Source organism: Mustelus asterias, chromosome 8, assembly GCF_964213995.1.
Source record: "Mustelus asterias chromosome 8, sMusAst1.hap1.1, whole genome shotgun sequence".
In the NCBI taxonomy this organism is placed as follows: Eukaryota; Metazoa; Chordata; class Chondrichthyes; order Carcharhiniformes; family Triakidae; genus Mustelus; species Mustelus asterias.
Window position 1 is genome coordinate 11,886,706 of NC_135808.1, and position 21,972 is coordinate 11,908,677.

Genomic DNA, 21,972 nt, shown 5'->3' on the forward strand with positions numbered 1-21,972 from the left:
CTGTCAGAGGGTCAGTGCTGAGGGAGTGCTGCACTGTCAGAGGGTCAGTGCTGAGGGAGTGCTGCACTGTCAGAGGGTCAGTGCTGAGGGAGTGCTGCACTGTCAGAGGGTCAGTACTGAGGGAGTGCTGCACTGTCAGAGGGTCAGTACTGAGGGAGTGCTGCACTGTCAGAGGGTCAGTACTGAGGGAGTGCTGCACTGTCAGAGGGTCAGTACTGAGGGAGCGCTGCACTGTCAGAGGGTCAGTGCTGAGGGAGCGCCGCACTGACAGAGGGTCAGTGCTGTGGGACTGCCTCACTTTCAGAGGGTCAGTACTGAGGGAGTGCCGCACTTTCAGAGGGTCAGTACTGAGGGAGTGCCGCACTTTCAGAGGGTCAGTGCTGAGAGAGTGCCGCACTGTCAGAGGGTCAGTGCTGAGAGAGTGCCGCACTGTCAGAGGGTCAGTGCTGAGGGAGTGCCGCACTGTCAGAGGGTCAGTACTGAGGGAGTGCCGCACTGTCAGAGGGTCAGTACTGAGGGAGTGCTGCACTGTCAGAGGGTCAGTGCTGAGGGAGTTCCGCACTGTCAGAGGGTCAGTACTGAGGGAGTGCCGCACTGTCAGAGGGTCAGTACTGAGGGAGTGCCGCACTGTCAGAGGGTCAGTACTGAGGGTGCACCGCACTGTCAGAGGGTCAGTACTGAGGGAGTGCTGCACTGTCAGAGGGTCAGTACTGAGGGAGTGCTGCACTGTCAGAGGGTCAGTGCTGAGGGAGTGCTGCACTGTCAGAGAGTCAGTACTGAGGGAGTTCCGCACTGTCAGAGGGTCAGTACTGAGGGAGTGCTGCACTGTCAGAGGATCAGTACTGAGGGAGTGCTGCACTGTCAGAGGGTCAGTACTGAGGGAGTGCTGCACTGTCAGAGGGTCATTACTGAGGGAGTGCCGCACTGTCAGAGGGTCAGTACTGAGGGAGTGCCGCACTGTCAGAGGGTCAGTACTGAGGGTGTGCTGCACTGTCAGAGGGTCAGTACTGAGGGAGTGCTGCACTGTCAGAGGGTCAGTGCTGAGGGAGTGCTGCACTGTCAGAGGGTCAGTACTGAGGGAGTGCTGCACTGTCAGAGGGTCAGTACTGAGGGAGTGCCGCACTGTCAGAGGGTCAGTACTGAGGGAGCACCGCAATGTCAGAGGGTCAGTACTGAGGGAGTGCTGCACTGTCAGAGGGTCAGTACTGAGGGAGTGCTGCACTGTCAGAGGGTCAGTGCTGAGGGAGTGCTGCACTGTCAGAGAGTCAGTACTGAGGGAGTGCCGCACTGACAGAGGGTCAGTACTGAGGGAGTGCTGCACTGTCAGAGGGTCAGTACTGAGGGAGTGCTGCACTGTCAGAGGATCAGTACTGAGGGAGTGCTGCACTGTCAGAGGGTCAGTACTGAGGGAGTGCTGCACTGTCAGAGGATCAGTACTGAGGGAGTGCTGCACTGTCAGAGGGTCAGTACTGAGGGAGTGCTGCTCCTGCACTGTCAGAGGGTCAGTACTGAGGGAGTGCTGCTCCTGCACTGTCAGAGGGTCAGTACTGAGGGAGTGCTGCTCCTGCACTGTCAGAGGGTCAGTACTGAGGGAGCGCCGCACTGTCAGAGGGTCAGTACTGAGGGAGTGCCACACTGTCAGAGGGTCAGTACTGAGGGAATGCTGCACTGTCAGAGGGTCAGTACTGAGGGAGTGCCGCACTGTCAGAGGGTCAGTACTGAGGGAGTGCCGCACTGTCAGAGGGTCAGTGCTGAGGGAGTGCCGCACTGTCAGAGGGTCAGTACTGAGGGAATGCTGCACTGTCAGAGGGTCAGTGCTGAGGGAGTGCTGCACTGTCAGAGGGTCAGTGCTGAGGGAGTGCAGCACTGTCAGAGGGTCAGTACTGAGGGAGTGCTGCACTGTCAGAGGGTCAGTACTGAGGGAGTGCCACACTGTCAGAGGGTACCATGTTTCAGATGACATCTTGAACTGATCGCCCCGTGCGCCCTCCTGGGTGATCGCGCCACACTGTTTTGAAGAAGGCTTAGGGAGCTACCCTCACGTCCCGTCAAATACGGATCCCTCAGACAATCGTATAAAACACAGCTTATCTGGTCATCATCACATCGCTCTTTGTGGGAACCGGTTTGCAAGTTAGTTGCTGCATTTCCAACATTATAATCATTACCAACGTACTTCATCAGCTGTAACGACCTTTCACCCCACCAGCCTCTGCAGTCAAAGGATGATCCTCCGCCATTTCCGCCAACTCCAACATCCCCCCCACCGACTGTCAGCATTCCACAACTCCCCCCGTGACATCCTGGTCCACTCCATCATCACCCCAATTCCCTCATCCCCTTCCCACAGCACCTTCTCTTGCAATTAAATATACTCTGCTTTTCACTATTGTGAATAACATAGAACCATAGAAACATAAAGATAGGAGCAGGAGGAGGCCATTCGGCCCTTTGAGCCTGCTCCACCATTCATCACGATCATGGCTGATCGTCCAAATCAATAGCCTCATCCTGCTTTCTCCCCATAACCTTTGATCGCATTCGCCCCTAGTGCTATATCCAGCCGCCTCTTGAATATATTCAATGCTTTGGTATCAACTACTTCTTGTGGTAATGAATTCCACAGGCTCACCACTCTTTGGGTGAAGAAATGTCTCCTCATCTCTGTCCCAAATGGTCTACCCCGAATCCTCAGGCTGTGACCTGTGGTTCCGGACTCCCCCACCATTGGGAATATCCTCCCTGAATCTACCCTGTCAAGTCCTGTTAGAATTTTGTAAGTCTCTATGAGATCCCCCCTCATTCGCCTGAACTCCAGCAAAAACAATCCTAATCTGTCAATCTCTCCTCATACATCAGTACCCGGAATCAGCCTGGTAAACATTGGCTGCAAGAACGTCCTTCCTCAGACCTCACACCTTCCCACATTATTCTCCCTCTGCCACCGTGTTGCTCACTCGCTTAACCTGATTATATCTCTTTATTGCCTCTGTTTCCTCCTCACAGCTTGCATTCCCAACTAGCTTTGTATGTCAGCAAACTTAGATACATTACTCTTTATTTCTCCATCTATATCATTGATATGGGGAGGCGACGGCCTAGTGGTATTATCACTAGATTCTTAATCCAGAAACTCAGCTAATGTCCTGAGGACCTGGGTTCGAATCCCACTGCGGAAGATGGCATTTGAATTAGACTAAATAAAACCTAGAATTAAGAATCTAACGATGACCACGAAACCATCATCGATTGTCGGAAAATCCCATCCAATGCTGGAAGGAAATCTGCTGTCCTTTCCTGGTCTGGCCTACATGTGACTCCAGAGCCACTGCAATGTGGTTGACTCTCAACTGCTTTCCAAGGGCAACTAGGGATGGGCAATAAATGCTGGCCGGCCAGTGACACCCAATTCCATGAATGAATAAAAAAAATATTGAGTGTAATTATCTGAGGCCCCTTTCAGAACTCCACTAGATAATTTATTAGTGTCATAAGTAGGCTTACATTAACACCTCAATGAAGTTACTGTGAAAATCCCCTAGTCCCACACTCTAGTGCCTGTTCGGGTACACTGAGGGAGAGTTCAGCATGACCAATGCACCTAACCAGCACGAATTTTGGTCTGTGGGTGGAAATCGGAGCATCCGGAGGAAACCCACACGGAGTACGTGCACACTCCACACAGACAGTGACCCAAGCCGGGAATCGAACTTGGGCCCCTGGCATGGTGAGGCAGCAGTGCTAACCACTGTGCTACCGTGCCATCCCACAGCCTGCCAATGTGAAAATGCCCTATTTATGCCTACACTTTGCTTCCTGTCCATCAACTAATCATCTATCCATGGTAATATATCATCCCCCACAACTCCATAAGTCCTTATCCCACTTATCGAATGCCTTTGGAAATCCAAATATACTACATCTACTGGTTCCCCTTAATCTATCCTCCTAGTTACATCCTCAGAAGAACTCCGATAAATTTGCAGATCATCTTAACTCTGTGTCCTCTGGTTACAGACCTCCCGACCAATGGAGATTATTTGCTCAGAGAAAATCCTTCACAATTGTGATCACTTTGATTCGATCTCTCCTTAAGCTTGTGTGTTCTTCATTACCTTGGATTTCTTGGTGCTGGGTGGAACTTCCACTAGGGAATTCTGATTGTCTTCATCATCTTCACAGTCAGTTTCCTGGTTCAGGATCCTGGGAGAAAGAACACAAGCTGGGTCAGAAATTCCCGTCACATAATAAGTATGTGGAATTCCTCACCCCCCCCCCCCCCCCCCCCCCACCTCCCTGCACCCCCTTCCGCACTGTCACCTTTCTCCACCTCTCTCAGATTGAGACTGAGTTACAATCGAAGACACTGGCCAATGCAATCTTGGCATCAAAGTAGGCTTCATGGAATTGGTGGAGTGGAGGGACATGCAGAGTGGCACAGTGGTTAGCACTGCTGCCTCACAGATCCAGGGACATGGGTTCGATTCCCGGCTCGGGTCACTGTCTGTGCGGAGACTGCACATTCTCCCCGTGTCTGCGTGGGTTTCCTCCGGGTGCTCCGGTTTCCTCCCACAACCCGAAAGACGTGCTGGTTAGGTTCATTGGCTATATCTTTCTCCCGACGGAAGAAGGTGGAAGAGAGTTATGCCCGGGGTGTGGTTTGAACGCCTATGTTAGTCCAGACCTCGCGATTACTCGTGAAGTTACATTACCGTCACATCACCGTCCCCAGATTCTCTGCTTTACCCAGCGGGAAGTGTGATCCCACCGCCGTGCCATCCCGAACACTCCCCCAGCCACCCCTTCACCTCCCTCTCCTCAAACTTACTTCATCCCGATGGCATCCTCCCCCACCGGCTCCCTCCTCTTGTAGTTCTTGGATTCCTTACTCGGGACGAATCCCGGGGGCAGCCAGAGGGGGCCCCGCTTGCGTTTCGGCTTCTTGGCGATGTGAATGCCGACGAAGATTCCCAGGACGACGGCAAAGAGGACGGCCAGCGACACGCCGATCAGTTCCCACGGAAACGAACCAGGTCCTGCAGTTAAAAGAGAAGGATCAGAAGTAGCACGATGGGGCACATTAACCGCCCCCCGTTCCAGCTCAATTCATCCATGGTGGCAGCGTGTAGGACAAAAGTCTGAGGTCACGTACCAACCGACTGAAGAACAGCTTCTTCCCTGCTGCTGTCAGACTTTTGAATGGACCTACCTTGCATTAAGTTGATCTTTCTCGACACCCTAGCTGTGACTGTAACACTACATTCTGCACTCTCTCATTTCCGTCTCTATGTACGGTATGCTTTGGCTGTATAGCGCACAAGAAAAAATACTCTCTGTGCACTAATACATGTGGGCGGCACGGTGGCACAGTGGTTAGCACTGCTGCCTCACAGATCCAGGGACATGGGGTCGATTCCCGGCTTGGGTCACTGTCTGTGTGGAGTTTGCACATTCTCCCCGTGTCTGCATGGGTTTCCTCCGGGTGCTCCGGTTTCCTCCCACAGTCTGAAAGACGTGCTGGTTAGGGTGCATTGGCCGTGCTAAATTGCCCCAGGTTGCGTAGGTGAGGGGGATTAGCGGTGTAAATATGTGGGGTTACGGGGATACAGGAGCCTGGGTGGGATTGTTGTTGGTGCAGGCTCGATGGGCCGAATGGCCTCCTTCTGCACTGCAGGGATTGTATAATTCTAAGATGTGACAATAATAAATCTAATCAAACTCAAAAAGCCTCACCTGGAGCTGGGATGACTGCATAATGTCCCTTCCAATCACGGCAAGAGTCAATTTTACACCTTTTATGATTTAAATTTAAGTTTTAAGTTTATTTATTAGTGTCACACGTAGGCTTACATTAACACTGCAATGAAGTTACTGTGAGAATCCCCTAGTCGCCACACTCTGGCGCCTGTTCGGGTGCACTGAGGGAGAATTGAGCATGGCCAGTGCACCCTAACCAGCACGTCTTTCGGACTGTGGGAGGAAACCGGAGCACCCGGAGAAAACCCACGCAGACACGAGGAGGATGTGCAAACTCCACACAGACAGTGGCCCAAGCCGGGAATCAAGCCCGGGTCCCTGGCACTGTGAGGCAGCAGTGCTAACCACTGTGCCACCCTGCCACCCCAGCCCCAAGATGTCTAGGTTTAGGGGGTTAGTGGGGTAAATACATGGGGTTACAGGGATATGGCCTGTACTGACCATAATCCCACCCAGGCCCGATTCCCATAACCCCTCACATTTACCCTGCTAATCCCCCTGACACTAAGGGGCAATTTAACCTTGCCAATTAATCTAACTCGCACATCTTTGGACTGTGGGAGGAAACCGGAGCACCCGGAGGAAACCCACGCAGACACGGGGAGAACGTGCAGACTCCACACAGACAATGGCTCGAGGCCGGAATCGAACCCGGGTCTCAGGTGATGTGAGGCAGCAATGCTAACCACTGAGCTACCGTGTGTATTACTAACCTCCACTGACTGTATTTCGCAAGATAAATAAATCTGCTCCTCTCACAAGACTGTTTGCTACGATTTATAAATAAATGAACTGAAGAGGAAAAATAAAAGCCACGTTAGAGAGAAAGGGCAGAGCAATGGGATTCTCAGAGTGACTCTCACACATGTTCCCATGACGCAGACACATTGGGCCAAATGGCCTCTTTCTGTGCTGTTCCCATTCCGCCCTTCTACTTGCTGTTGTTTGCGAATACATGGGTGGGATTTTCCATCAGCGCCCGCCCCGAAACTGGAAAATCCTGCCCAAGGTCAAGGGATCTTTCCAAGGTCCGCCCCTTGCCCACTCCGATTCCCGTGGTAGGCGGGACGGGAAGATTTGCCCCCACAAATCCAACCGATGCCTCCACTGCTTGACCGAGAGAATGGTGTTAATGTCCTGGGGTTGATCAGTAAGTTTGGAGATGATTGGTGGGGTGGTAAATAGTGAGGAGGGTAGCCTTAGATTACAGGAGGATAAAGACGGGCTGGTCAGATGGGCCGATCAGTGGCAAATGGAACTCAATCCGGATAAGACTGGGCAGGAGAAACAAGGTAAGGGAACATATTAAAGAACGGCAGGACCCTGGAAAGCATCGAGCATCACATGGACCTTGGTGTGAATGTATACCAGTCCCTGAGGCAGCAGGACAGGTGGATAAAGTGCCTAAGAAGGGATATGGTACACTTCACTTTATTAACCGAGGCACAGAGTATAAGAACAGAAGGGTTATACTGAAACTGTATAAAACTCTGGTGAGGCCACAGCTAGAGTATTGCGCGCAGTTCTGGAATCCACGTTATAGGTGGGATGTAATAGCACTGGAATGGGTGCAGAGGAGATTTATCAGGATGTTGCCCTGGCTGGAGAGGTTTAGTTATGAAGAGAGATTGGCTAGAACAAAGAACAAAGAAAATTACAGCACAGGAACAGGGCCTTCGGCCCTCCAAGCCTGCACCGACCATGCTGCCTGTCTGAAATAAAACCCTCCCGGGCACCATAACCCTCTATTCCCATCCTATTCATGTATTTGTCCAGATGTCCCTTAAATGTCACTATCGTATCTGCTTCCACGACCTCCCCCCCGCAGCGAGTTCCAGGCACCCTCCACCCTCAGTGTAAAAAACTTGCCTCGTACATCTCCTTTAAACCTTGCCCCTCGCACCTTAAACCCATGCCCCCTAGTAATTGACTGTTCCGTCCTGGGATAGACTGGGGTTGTTTTCCTTGGAGCAGAGGGGACAGAGGGGTACATGATTGAGACGTATAAATTGAGGCGACATGGTGGCCCAGTGGTTAGCACTGCTGCCTCACAGCGCCAGGGACCCGGGTTCAATTCCGGCCTCAGGTCACTGTCTGTGTGGAGTTTGTACGTTCTCCCTGTGTCAATATGGGTTCCTCCGGGTGCTCCGGTTTCCTCCCACAGTCCAAAGATGTGCGGGTTAGGTGGATTGGCTGTGCTAAATTGACCCTAGTGTCAAGGGGATTGACAGGGTAAATGGGAATAGGGCCTGGGTGGGATTGTGGTCGGTACAAACTTAATGGGCCGAATGGCCTCCTTCTGTACTGTAGGGATTCTCTGATTCTATTCTATGAAAATGATGAGGGGCGTAGATAGAATAGACAGGAAGAAAGCTTTCTCCTTGGTGGATGGATCAATGATGTGGAGATGCTGGCGTTGGACTGGGGTAAACACAGTAAGAAGTCTTACAACACCAGGCTAAAGTCCAACAGGTGTATTTGGTAGCACAAGCCACTAGCTTTCGGAGCACTGTCCCTTCATCAGGTAAGTGGGAGTTCTGTTCGGAGCAGCGCTCCGAAAGCTAGTGGCTTGAGTTACCAAATAAACCTGTTGGACTTTAACCTGGCGTTGTGAGACTTCTTACTGTGTTTACCCCAGTCCAACGCCGGCATCTCCACATCATGGCTACCATCGACACCGCAAACTGCCGGCTCCAAGTGGAGAGGATCTCCAAGAAGATCGCGCATATCTACACATTATTTTGTAAATTGAGTTTGTGTCTTTATATGCCCTGTTTGTGAACAGAACTCCCACTCACCTGATGAAGGAGCAGCGCTCCGGAAGCTAGTGGCTTGTGCTACCAAATAAACCTGTTGGACTTTAACCTGGTGTTGTGAGACGAAGGATCAATAACCAGGGGGCATAGATTTAAGGTAAGGGGCAGGAGATTTAGAGGGGATATGAGGAAAAACCTTTTCACCTCCCACTCCCCCGGATGGTGGGAGTCTGGAACTCACTGCCTGAAAGAGTGGTGGAGGCAGAGAGCCTCATAACATTGAAGAAGTGTTTAGATGTGCAATTGCGGTGCCGAGGCATACAAGGCTAGGGACCAAGTGATGGAAAACGGGATTAGAATAGTTGGGTGGCTTGTCTTTGGATAGCATGGACATGATGGGCCGAAGGGACTTTTTCTGCGCTGTATACCCTATGACCCTCTTTTATTGGTTTTGTCATCAGGTTGTGCATTTGCAATCTTCACATTGGCAAAAGTAGTTTAAAGATTGTAAGAGAGCCTGGGAGAAGATTATCCCTCTTTGTAGTGGTGTACTCTCAGGGACTTCATTACTGAACAAAAAAGGATTTATTAACAAGTCATGTCGAGCAGCATGTTGGCAGCTAATTCTAAAATACCTCCGCACTGTGAGAACTCCTCCCCCTGCGGTGATTCCCCACTCTGAGTCCCGATTGGTCACCCAGACCAGCTGACCCTTACTCCGCTGTGTTGCCCTACAAGGGACAATCACCAAACTCTTTCACTAGACTTTCATAACATAAGAACATAAGAACTAGGAGCAGGAATAGACCATCTGGCCTCTCGAGCCTGCTCTGCCATTCAATAAGATCATGGCTGATCTTTTCATAGACTCAGCTCCACTTACCCGGCCGCTCACCATAACCCTTAATTCCACAGACTCTATCTTGGAGCCTGCCCCAAACATTAACCCTGAGAAAACATCCTGCTCCAAAGGCAATTAGACAGAATGTTCCTCCGTTCCCTAACCTAGTTCACCCTGACCCTTACTCTGCTGTGTTGCCCTTCAAGGGACAAGCACCAAGCCACGCCTACAAGGGTTGGCGTAACTCCAGACAGACTGGGAGAGGGGGAGGAAAACAGGAGGAAGGGCGGCACAGTGGTTAGCACTGCTGCCTCACAGCGCTAGGAACCCAGGTTCGATTCCCGGCTTGGGTCACTGTCTGTGTGGACGTTTGCACATTCTCCCCGTGTCTGCATGGGTTTCCTCTGGGCGCTCCGGATTCCTCCCACAGTCCAAAAATGTGCGGATTAGATGGATTGACGATGCTAAAACTGCCCCTTAGTGTCAGGGGGACTAGCTGGAGTAAATGTGGGGGTAGGGCCTGGACGGTATTGTGGTTGGTGCTGACTCGATGGGCTGTAGGGATTTAAAAAAAAAGAAACGGAATGGTCGTGGGAATCAGCGGACCCATTCGGACAGTGACGCGCGATGGGAAGGGGGCGGCGGGGAAGGGGTGCAGTTTAGAGACCTGACTTACCTTTCTCAGGAACCACGGCAACAGCTTGCAGCGGGAAGGGGAACTCCTGACCGCCGTTCTCGGAAGATGCCAACGCAGCGACAAAGGCAGCGGCATCTTGGACGGTGGGGAAGCAGGCCGCATAGGTCGCCAGGCAGGGCTGGAAGTTGATCTCCACGAATATGATGCACCTTCCATTCGAGGGAGAGACAACAGAGGTGAAGATCACTGTGACAGAGTCTTTACGTCAAAGAAAGAGGCACAAATTGTCCATGCCCATTCCACGTGAACCTGATCCCACCCTCTTCTCTCTCACCCTCTCAATGCGCCTTCCTAGTTCTTCCTCCCCCTTCAATACATATCATATTATTCACCTCAGTTACCTGATGTGGCATCAACTTCCACACTGTAACCACACTCTGGGTAAAAGAGATTCTCCTGAACTCCTTGTTGTAGGCCAGACCGGGTAAGGATGGCAGATTTCCTTCCCCAAAGGACATTAGTGAACCAGATAGGCTTTTCCGACAATGGTTTCATGGTCATAAGTAGATTCTTAATTCCAGATTATTTTAAAAATTCAATTAAAATTCCACCACCTGCCATGGCAGGATTCGAACCTGGGTCCCCAGAACATTAGCTGCGTTTCTGGATTAATAGTCCAGCGATAATACCACTTGGCCATCGCCTCTCCACGACCACACTCTGGGTAAAGGGGATTCTCCTGAAATCCCTGTAGTAGGCTAGACTGGATAAGGATGGTAGATTTCCTTCCCCAAAGGACATTGGTGAACCAGATGGGTTTTTCCAACAATCAACAAGGTTTTCATGGTCATCAGTAGATTCTTAATTCCAGATTTTAAAAAGAAATTCGATTAAAATTCCACCATCTGCCGTGATTCGAACCCAGGTCCCCAGAACAATAGCTGAGTTTCTGGATTAATAGTCTAGGAATAATACCACTAGGCCATCGCCTCCCTGTCCTAAATTAATTAAAGAGATGGGGGAATAATCTGGGAAGGTGGGGTTGAGGTACAGGCAGTAAGAAGTCTCACAACACCAGGTTAAAGTCCAACAGGTTTATTTGGTAGCGAAAGCCACTAGCTTTCGGAGCGCTGCTCCTTCATCAGGTGAGTGGGAGTTCTGTTCACAAACAGGGCATATAAAGACACAAACTCAATTTACAAAATAATGGTTGGAATGCGAGTCTTTACAGGTAATCAAGTCTTAAAGGTACAGACAATGTGAGTGGAGAGAGCATTAAGCACAGGTTAAACAGGTGCGTATTTTCTCTTTACCTGACGAAGGGGCAGCGCTCCGAAAGCTAGTGGCTTTTGCTACCAAATAAACCTGTTAGACTTTAACCTGGTGCTGTGAGACTTCTTACTGTGTTTACCCCAGTCCAACGCCGGCATCTCCACATCTTGAGGTACAGGTCCAGTCATGATTGTTTCAATTGGTGGAACAGGCCTGCTGGGCCAGGTCACCATCAGATATAGGAGCAGAATTAGGCCATTTGGCCCATTGAGTCTGCTCCGCCATTCGATCATGGTTGATATGTCTCTCAACCCCATTCTCCCGCCTTTTCCCCATAACCTTTGATCCCCTTACCAATCAAGAACCCATCCATCTCTTTCTTAAATACACTCAATGACCCGGCCTCCACAGCCTTCTGTGGCAATGAATTCACAGACTCATCACTATGGAAATTAAGTTGTAATTACAGCAATGGCCAAATATTTAATTCACTTTGTTCTTCAAGATTAAGGATGCTCACTTGAAATAAATTTAGTGAAACTATAGTTAAAAGCAGTTAAAAATTGCAGGTGCTGGTTTGGAAAAATTATGTTACAACAATTGTGGAAATTAAGTTATGACAAACAATTCTGTTAAGTGATGGAAAATGATTATTAGCCAGCAAGGCCTTGAGTGAGGACAGTGCTTACATACTCAAGATAAGTGACTACTCTAAACCTTATGTTAGTTCCAGGAACATTGTTTCCAGCCTTGGCCACAGGGTGGAAAGTAAGACCCTTTCAACAACAAATTTGCAAAAAACAAGACACAGTGAAATATAACTGTTACATTTTCTGTACAAATCAACAGAACACCTTGCAATGCTTTGCGCTGTATTGTGTTCACCCTTGTGCACAAGTAATTAAAACTTGGAAGTCTGAGTACAAAGAACAAAGAACAAAGAACAGTCCACCACAGGAACAAGCAAGCCTACGCTGATCACGTTGTCCTATCTAGACCAACTGCCTGTATCCCTCTATTCCCCGTCTGTTCATGTGTCTATCCAGATAAGTCTTAAATGCCGTTAATGTAACTGCCTCAACCACCTCACTTGGCAGCGCGTTCCAGGCCCCCACCACCCTCTGTGTAAAAAACTTCCCCGCACATCTCCACTGAACATTCCCCCCCTCACCTTGAACTTGTGCCCCCTTGTAATTGTCATTTCTGCCCTGGGAAAAAACTTCCAACTGTTCACCCTGTCTATACTCCTCATAATTTTATAAACTTCTATCAGGTTACCCCTCAGCCTCTGTCTTTCCAGGGAGAGCAATCCCAGTCCGTTCAATCTCTCCTCATAGCTAATACCCTTCATACAGGCAACATCTTGATAAACCTTTCCTGTACTCCCTCTAAAGCCTCCACGTCCTTCTGGTTGTGTGGTGACCAGAACTGGACGCAGTATTCCAAATGTGGCTGAACCAATGTTTTAGATAACTATAACATAATTTGCCAATTTATATACTCAATGCCCCATCTGATGAAGGCAACCATGCCATATGCCTTCTTCACCACCTTTTCCACCTGTGCTGACACCTTTAAGGATCTGTGGACTTGCACACCCAGATCCGTGTGTGTCTATACTCCAGATGGTTCTGCCATTTATTGTATAGCTCCCCCCCTGCATTAGATCTACCAAAATGCATCACCTCGCATTTATCTGGATTAAATTCCATCTGCCATTTCTCCGCCCAATTTTCCAGCCTATCTTTATCCTGCTGAATTCTCTGACAATCTTCATCACTATCCACAACTCCAGCAATCTTAGTATCATCCGCAAACTTGCTAATCAGACCAGCTCTGTTTTCTTCCAAGTCATTATATATCTTACAAATAGTAGAGGTCTCAGCACTGATCCCTGTGGAACACCATTAGTTACAGAGCTCCATTCAGAAAAACACCCTTCCACTGTCTTCTTATGGCCAAACCAGTTCTAAATCCATTGAGCTAGTTCACCCTTGATCCCGTGTGATTCAATCTTTTGCACTAGCCTGCCATGATGGACATTGTCAAGTGCCTCACTAAAGTCCATGTAGACAACATCCACAACCCTTCCCTCATCAATCATTTTTGTCTCTTCATCAAAAAACTCAATCAAATTAGCGAGACATGACTTCCCTCGTGTCTGTCGCTAACAGGACCATTCATTTCCAAATGTGTATAGATCCTATCTCTAAGAATCTTCTCCAACAATTCCACGATCACTGATGTCAAGCTCACTGACCTATAATTACCCGGGTTATCCTTGCTACCCTTCTTAAGTAATGGGCCAATTTGGCTATCCTTCAATCCTCTGGGACGTCACCTGTGGCCAACGAGGAAACAAAGATTTCCTCCCTTGTCTCCCTCAGTAATCTGGGATAGATGCCATCTGGCTCTGGGGTTTTGACTACTTTAATACTTTTTAATAGACCTAACACTTCCTCCCTCGTAACCTTTGATCCCCTTAGAAATCAAGAACCTATCTATCTCTGTCTTAAATACATTAAAAGACCTGGCCTCCACGGCCTTCTGTGGTAATAAATTCCATAGATTCACCACCCTCTGGCTGAAGAACTTCCCCTTAACAGAGAAACATAGAAGATAGGAGCAGGAGGAGGCCATTTGGCCCTTCGAGCCTGTTCCACCATCCATTACAATCATGGCTGATAATCCAACTCAATAGTCCCATCCTGCTTTTTCCCCATAAGCTTTGATCCCAGTCGCCCCAAGTGCTCTATGTAGCCACCTCTTGAATGTTTTGGCATCAACTACCCCCTGTTCTAATGAATTCCACAGGCTCACCACTCTTTGGGTGAAGAAATGTCTCCTCACCTCCGTCCTAAATGGTCTCCCCCGAATCCTCAGACTGTGACCCCTGGTTCTGGACTCCCCCCACCATCGGGAATATCCTCCCTGCATCTACCCTGTCTGTTAGAATTTTATAAGTCTCTATGAGATCCCCCCCTCATTCGTCTGACCTCCAGTGAAAACAATCCTATCCTCGTCAATCTCTCCTCATAGATCAGTCCTGCCATCGCTGGAATCATCCCTCCTCATCTGGTCTCACACTGTTCCCTCTGTCCTCATGCGCACTGAGTTCTGGTATCATTCTATGATTGCACCTTCCCCAAGGCTAATGGGTTGGCTGCTCAATAAATGTTAACCATTTGTACCAGAGTTCTTACCCGAGGACGTCGCGTTCTGCCCCATGCTTGGGCCCGTCTCCCTCCTCCTCCTCATGTCGCGCCAGCTCCCTCACCGTGCGTTTCCTTCCGGGGGCACTGATGTTGTAGACCAAGGCGGTCAGGTTGTCCAGGTCCTCACGCCCGTGGTAGGGGAAGACCATGTCCTCCCCAGTCGGGCTCTTCTTGACTCGCACGGTGGAATGGAGGACCAGGCCCAGGTTCCACAGGAAGCTGGAGAGGCTGCCCCTCAGCTTGTGTGGGGCCAGGAAGGCCACCAGCACCAGGGTGTCGCCGGCCAGCTCCCGAGCCTCGGGACGGGCGCAGTCCATGCCGTCCCAGCCACAGTCGGCCGAGCTGCAGCCCTGGTCACAGTGGCCATCGTTGTAGTGGTGCTGGCAGTACATGTCGTAGTGCGGGCTGCGGAGGCAAAGCCAGGCGGTTAAAGACGGCGGGGGAGGGTGGGGGGAGGGGGGCGGGGGGTGGGGGGGGTGGGGGGGGGGGGGGGTGGGGGGCAGGGGAGAACAAACAGGGAAAAGAAAGCAAGAAAAGATGGAGAAAGAGCCAGAGACAAGGAAGGGCACGAGAAGTTGGCATTCACCACTTGAGGGCATTACATAAGACCATAAGATATCGGAGCAGAATTAGGCCATTCAGCCCATCGAGTCTGCTCCGCCATTCAATCATGGCAGATATGATTCTCATCCCCATTCTCCTGCCTTCTCCCCGTAACCCTTGACCCCTTATTGATCAAGAACCTATCTATCTCTCTCTTAATTACACTCAATGACCCGGCCTCCACAGCCCTCTGTGGAAATGAATTGCACAGATTCACCACCCTGTGGCTGAAGAACTTCCTCCTCATCTCAATTTTAAAGGATTGTCCCTTCACTCTGAGGCTGTGCTCTCGGGTTCTAGTCTCTCCCACTATTGGAAACATCCTCTCCACGTCCACTCTATCCAGGCCTTTCAGTATTCTGTAAGTTTCAATTAGATTCCCCTCTCATCCTTCGAAACCCCAACGAGTATAGACCCAGACTCCTCAACCGCTCCTCATATGACAAACCCTTCATTCCTGGGATCATTCTTGTGAACATCCTCTGGACCCGCTCCAAGACCAGCACATCCTCCCTCAGGTATGGGGCCCAAAACTGCTCGCAATACTCGAAATGGGGCCTGACCAGAGCCTTATACATCCTCAGCAGTACATAAGAACATAAGAACTAGGAGCAGGAGTAGGCCAGCTGGCCCCTCGAGCCTGCTCCGCCATTCAATAAGATCATGGCTGATCTTTTTATGGACTCAGCTCTACTTACCCACCCACTCACCTTAACCCTTAATTCCTTTACTGTTCAAAAATCTATCTATCCTTGCCTTAAAAACATTCAATGAGGTAGCCTCAACTGCTTCACTGGGCTGGGAATTCCACAGATTCACAACCCTTTGTGTGAAGAAGTTCCTCCTCAACTCAGTCCTAAATCTGCTTCCCCTTATTTTGAGGCCATGCCCCCTAGTTCTAGTTTCACCGCCAGTGGAAACAACTTCCCTGCTTCTATCTTACCTATTCCCTTCATAATCTTATATGTTTCTATAAGATCTCCCCTCATTCTTCTGAATTCCAATGAGTATAGCACCAGTTTACTCAGTCTCTCCTCATAAGCCAACCCTCTCAACTCCGGAATCAACCGAGTGAATCTCCTCCACACCTCCTCCAGTGCCAGTATATCCTTTCTCAAGTAAGGAGACCAAAACTGTACACAGTACTCCAGGTGTGGCCTCACCAGCACCTTATACAGCTGCAACATAATCTCACTGTTTTTAAACTCCATCCCTCTAGCAATGAAGGACAAAATTCCATTTGCCTTCTTAATTACCTGCTGCACCTGCAAACCAACTCCTTGAGATTCCTGCACAAGGACACCCAGGTCCCTCTGCACAGCAGCATGCTGCAATTTTTTACCATTTAAATAATAGTCCATTTTGCTGTTATTCCTATCAAAATGGATGACCTCACATTTACCAACATTGTACTCCATCTGCTAGACCCTCGCACACTCACTTAGACTATCTTTATCCCTTTGCAGACTTTCAGCGTCCTCTGCACACTTTGCTCTTCCACCCATCTTAGTGCCATCTGCGAATTTTGACACACTACACTTGGTCCCCAACTCCAAATCATCTCTGAAAATCATAAACAATTGCGGTCCACAACACTGATCCCTGAGGCACACCACTAGTCACTGATCGCCAACCAGAAAAACACCCATTTACCCGCACTCTTTGCTTTCTGTTAGTTAACCAATCCTCTATCCATGCTAATACATTACCCGTAACACTGTGCACCTCTATCTTATATGGCAGTCTTTGGTGCGGCACCTTGTCAAATGCCTTCTGGAAATCCAGATACACCACATCCACAGGTTCCCCATTGTCCACTGCACATGTAATGTTCTCAAAGAATTCCACCAAATTAGTCAAACATGACCTGCCCTTCATGAACCCACGCTGCGTCTTTCCAATGGGACAATTTATATCCAGATGTCTCACTATTTCTTCCTTGATGATAGATTCAAGTATTTTCCCTACTACAGAAGTTAAGCTAACCGGCCTATAGTTACCTGCCTTTTGTCTACCTCCTTTTTTAAACAGTGGCGTCACATTTGCTGTTTTCCAATCTGCGGGAACCACTCCAGATTCCAGCGAATTTTGGTAAATTACCGCTAGTGCATTTGCTATTTCTCCCGCCATCTCTTTTAGTACCCTGGGATGCATTCTATCAGGACCAGGAGACTTGTCTACCTTTAGCCCCATTAACTTGCCCAACACTACCTCTGTCATGATAATGATAGTTTCTAGGTCCTCACCTGCCATAACCTTCCTGTCATCAATTTTTGGCATGTTATTTGTGTCTTCCACTGTGAAGACCGACACAAAATACCTGTTCAATGCCTCAGCCATTTTCTCATTTCCAGTTATTACATCCCCCTTCTCATCCTCTCAAGGACCAATGTTTATTTTTGCCACTCCTTTTCGTTTTATATATTCCTGCTCTTGTATTCTAGCCCTCTCGACATGAATGCCAACATTGCATTTGCCTTCCTAACTGCCAACTGAACCTGCACGTTAACCTTCACAGAATCTTGAACCAGGATTCCCAAGTCCCTTTGTGTTTCTGATTTCTGAAGCCTTTCCCCATTTAGAAAATAATCTATGCCTCGATTCTTCCGACCAAAGTGCATAGCCTCACACTTTCAAATCGTGTTACCATCAATGAAGCACTTTTTGATGTGTGGTCATTGTGTTAATGTCGGAAATATTTAGGTTAATGTAATGGGTCGGCGGGGTGGTACAGTGGTTAGCACTGCTGCCTCACAGCTCCAGGGACCCAGGTTTGATTCCGGCCTTGGGTCACTGTCTGTGCAGAGTCTGCACATTCTCCCCGTGTCTGCGTGGGTTTCCTCCGGGTGCTCCGGTTTCCTCCCACACTCCAAAGATGTGCAGGTTAGGTGGATTGGCTGTGCTAAATTAACCCTAGTGGCAGGGGGAATGGCGGGGTAAATATGTGGGGCTACGGGGATAGGGATTGTGGTCGGTGCAGACTCGATGGGCCGAATGGCCTCCTTCAGCACTGTCAAAATTCTTTGATTCTATGAAACGGGGCAGCCAATGTGCACAGAGAGATATCGGCGGGAGGTACAGAGGGTTAAATCAGACTAGAAACCATCTGTTTTTCTCAGGTAATCATGAAATATTCCACAAACCCAATTCACAAAAGATCAGGGCTGTCCATCCTTCATCAATTATTGTCAAAATCAAATTATATACTTTTTATTCATGCCAGATAGGCCCAGCATTCATTGCCCATCCCTAATTACCCTTCAGAAGGTGGTGGTGAGCTGCCTTCTTGAACCGCTGCAGTCCACGTGGTGTAGGTACACCCACAGTGCTGTTAGGGAGAATTTTGACACAGCGACTGCGAAGGAATGGCCAATGTATTTCCAAGTCAGGATGGTGAGTGACTTGGAGGGGAACCTCCAGGTGGTGATGTTCCGATGTATCTGCTGCCCGTGTCCTTCTGGATGGAAGTGGTCGTGGGTTTGAAAGGTGCTGTCTTAGGACTGAGTTGCTGCAGTGCATCTTGTAAATGGCGCACACTACTGCTACAGTGTCACTGGTGGAGGGAGTGAATGTTTGTGGATGGGCTGCCAATCAAGATTTGCCTGGATGGTGTTGAGCTTCTTGAGTGATGTTGGAGCTGCACCCATCCAGGCAAGTGGGGAGTATTCCATCCTGACTTGTGCCTTGTAGATGGTGGACAGGCTTTGGGGAGTCAGGGGTTGAGTTACTCACCGCAGTATTCCTAGCCTTGGATCTGCCTTTTGTTGCCGCTGTGTTTATTTATCTGGCTGGTCATTACCACAGTGCTGTTGGTGGGATCTTGCTGTGCGTAGATTGGCTGCCGCACTTGACTACATTGTAAGGATGATTCAATGGATTTGGTGCTTTGGGAGATGGTGCTTTGGGAGATTGGGAGAGTGATGAGAAGTAGTGTCTAAATGAATACCCTTTGCTTTAAATGGCAGGTTCTTCACATTACCCACACACCCACCCACTCACCCACCCCCCTGCCCATTCAGGGGAAGGTTGCTGGCTCACTTGCACTGGGCGTGCTGCCCCTGGCAGTCAAAACCATCAAACTGGCACTCGATGTTGTTGCAGGCCTCGTCACACTTGCCGTCCTTGAAGCTGGCTTGGCAGATCTCCTCCAACGGGCACTTCCACCAGGGGTCGCCGGCGCAGTCGCCCCCATCCCAGCCGCAGGCCTGGGTGTCGCAGTCCAGGTCGCAGCGGCCGTCGCCAGCCCGGTGGGCACAGCGGCTGCCCGGGCAGTGGGCTCCGAACGTGCGGTTGCGGCCCGCCTCTGGGCTTTGACAGCGCAGGCCTCGGAAGCCGGGGGGACAGCGGCAGGCAGTGTGGGGCTCCTGGGCCCGCTCCAGGCAGGTGCCCCCATTCCGGCAGCTGCCAACCGTGCAGCGGCCGCCCCTCGGGGCCGAACAGTCGGTGCCCGAGAAGCCCGGCTGGCAGACACATCGGCCCGAGACACAAACACCACCGTTTCTGGCAGGGCCGGGCATTGCAGGAGTTATAATTGTCGCACGTTCCTCCGCTGTAATCCTGGAAACAACAACATCATAAAGAAGAATTATTCTTCCATGAACTCTCACAGAGCTGTGCTGGAGAACAGGGTTAGAATGGATAGGTGCTTGATGGGCAGCGCAGACATGATGGGCTGAAGGGCCTCTCTCTGTGCTGTAAATGGGCGGGGTTTTATGGGCCTCGCTTGGGCGAGACCCGATATTCCCGCCCGAGGTCACCGGAGATTTCCGTTGAGGGACCCTCACCCCCCGCCGATTCCCTGGCAGGCAAGGTGGTAGAGTTCAGGCCGATGACCAGATTTTTTCTGTATATGATATCGGTGATAGTTTGATGGTCACCATTTACTGAGATTAACCTGATCGCCCCGATTTATTCAGCCAATTGAAATTGCCCCCAAGATGGGGTTTGAACCCCACGTACCCAGGGCATTAGCCGGGGATCACGCGATTAGTCGTCCGGTGACGTTACCACTATGCCGCCGGTTTCCTCTTCGCTTGACTCGCCCCATCTGCCGCGCCTCTCTCCCCCCTCTCCCCTCTCCCCCCTCTGTCACCCCTCCCCCCTCACCCAGTTCCCCCGCCCAATCAGGATTGGGAATTCTATTTGCCAGCCTCGGAGTTAGAATCATAGAATCCTTACAGTGCAGAAGGAGGCCATTTGGCCCATCGAGTCTGCACCAACCACAATCCCACTTAGTCCCATAACCCCACATATTCACCCTGTTGATCCCCTGACACAAGGGTCAGTTTAACATGGTCAATCAACCTAACCCGCACATCTTTGGGAGTGTAGGAGGAAACCGGAGCACCCGGAGGAAACCCACGCAGACACGGGGAGAATGTGCGAACTCCACACAGACAGTGACCTGAGCTGGGAATCAAAACCCGAGTCCCTGGCGCTGTGAGATAGCAGTGCTAACCACTAGGCCACCGTGCCACCTTCCTTCTTCCTGTGAATGTAGCCTCGCATGAGGCAGTTGGAGTGTTCACCCTTTTCCAGGGAACACCCAGAAGTGGGGGCAACCCCAGTCAGACTGAGGCCTTTGCAATCTTCCTGAGTGCGGAGGAGGGGGGTCTCCCCCCCCCCCCCCCCCCCCCGCCACCCACCCAGCTGTCCCTCCTCCCCCACCTCCTCATGGCACTTGTCTCCCACCCCAGTCCCTGAGGAATTCCAGCCCCCCCGGTCTATCACACATCCACAGATCCTCCTCTGTTTATTGCCCCCCCTCCCTCCCCCCCAGTGCCACCCCTCTGGAACCCTGGCAAAGACACAGCGAAGGGGGATGGCGAGAGGTTTACGGTACTCACCGGCGGGCACTTGCACAGGAACCCGAAGGGCGTGTTGACGGTGAGGACGCAGGTGCCACCGTTCCGGCAGGGCCCGGATTTGCAGTTGTTGATGACTGACACGCAGCGACGGCCTGGGGGAAGCGGGGAGACACAGCGGGCACAAGATGAAGGAGCAGCGATGGGCCAAACACGAGAGCAAGGGCATGACACAGCAAACCAGGCCTGGGGAAGCAAAGGACCCAAGCAGGATGCCATTCCCGGCTGGTGGTCCCCGGGCGCACTGAGGGGTGATGTGATTGAGGTGTTCAAGGTGTGAAAAACAATCCCATTGGCTGGACATGGGAGGAAATGGTTCCCTCGCGTGTGGGGGAATCCGGGGGAACAGAGGGTCGTTAAGGCACAAAAGGAGGCCATTTTATTTTTATCCATTCATGGGTCATGGGCGTCAATGGGCCAGCATTTATTGCCCATCCCTAATTTCCCTTGGAGGGCAGTTGAGAGTCAACCACACACACACACACACGCACGCACACACACACACACACACACACACACACACACACACACACGCACACACACACACGCATACACACACACACACACACACCGCGTGCACACACGCACACACACACACATACACACACACACGCACACAAAGTGTGCCTCTGACTGTTTTTGCTGTAACATTGGCATCAAATGTGGTGCTGCTGTTGCCTCTTCGCAAAGCCTGGCACACCACACTGTGCTGTGGGCTGACAGACCTCACTGCAAACTTACCCGGCCCACCAAACATTCAACCATCGAAGGCAAACCATTCTTTTTTTTATTCATCTGTGGGGACATGGGCGTCGCTGGCTGGTGAGCATTTATTGCCCATCCCTAGTTGCCCGAGGGTATTTGAGAGTCAACCACATTGCTGTGGATCTGGAGTCACATGTAGGCCAGACCAGGTAAGGACAGCAGATTTCCTTCCCTAAAGGACATTCGTGAACCAGATGGTATTTTTTGACAATCGATAGCTTTTGACTACCTTTTACTTGAATATTGTGGACGTATTAATGAA

General features: G+C 50.4%; 1 protein-coding gene across 1 annotated transcript in view; it reads right to left on the minus strand.

The window, feature by feature from the left end:
* Positions 1-21,972, minus strand: part of LOC144497660 (uncharacterized) — a 156,309-nt gene that overhangs the window by 20,741 nt on the left and 113,596 nt on the right. The window contains 7 exon segments of the mRNA XM_078219103.1: positions 4,116-4,203; positions 4,829-5,036; positions 10,022-10,200; positions 14,467-14,883; positions 19,120-19,583; positions 19,585-19,638; positions 20,928-21,189. Coding sequence (XP_078075229.1) covers positions 4,116-4,203; positions 4,829-5,036; positions 10,022-10,200; positions 14,467-14,883; positions 19,120-19,583; positions 19,585-19,638; positions 20,928-21,189 — 1,672 coding nt within the window.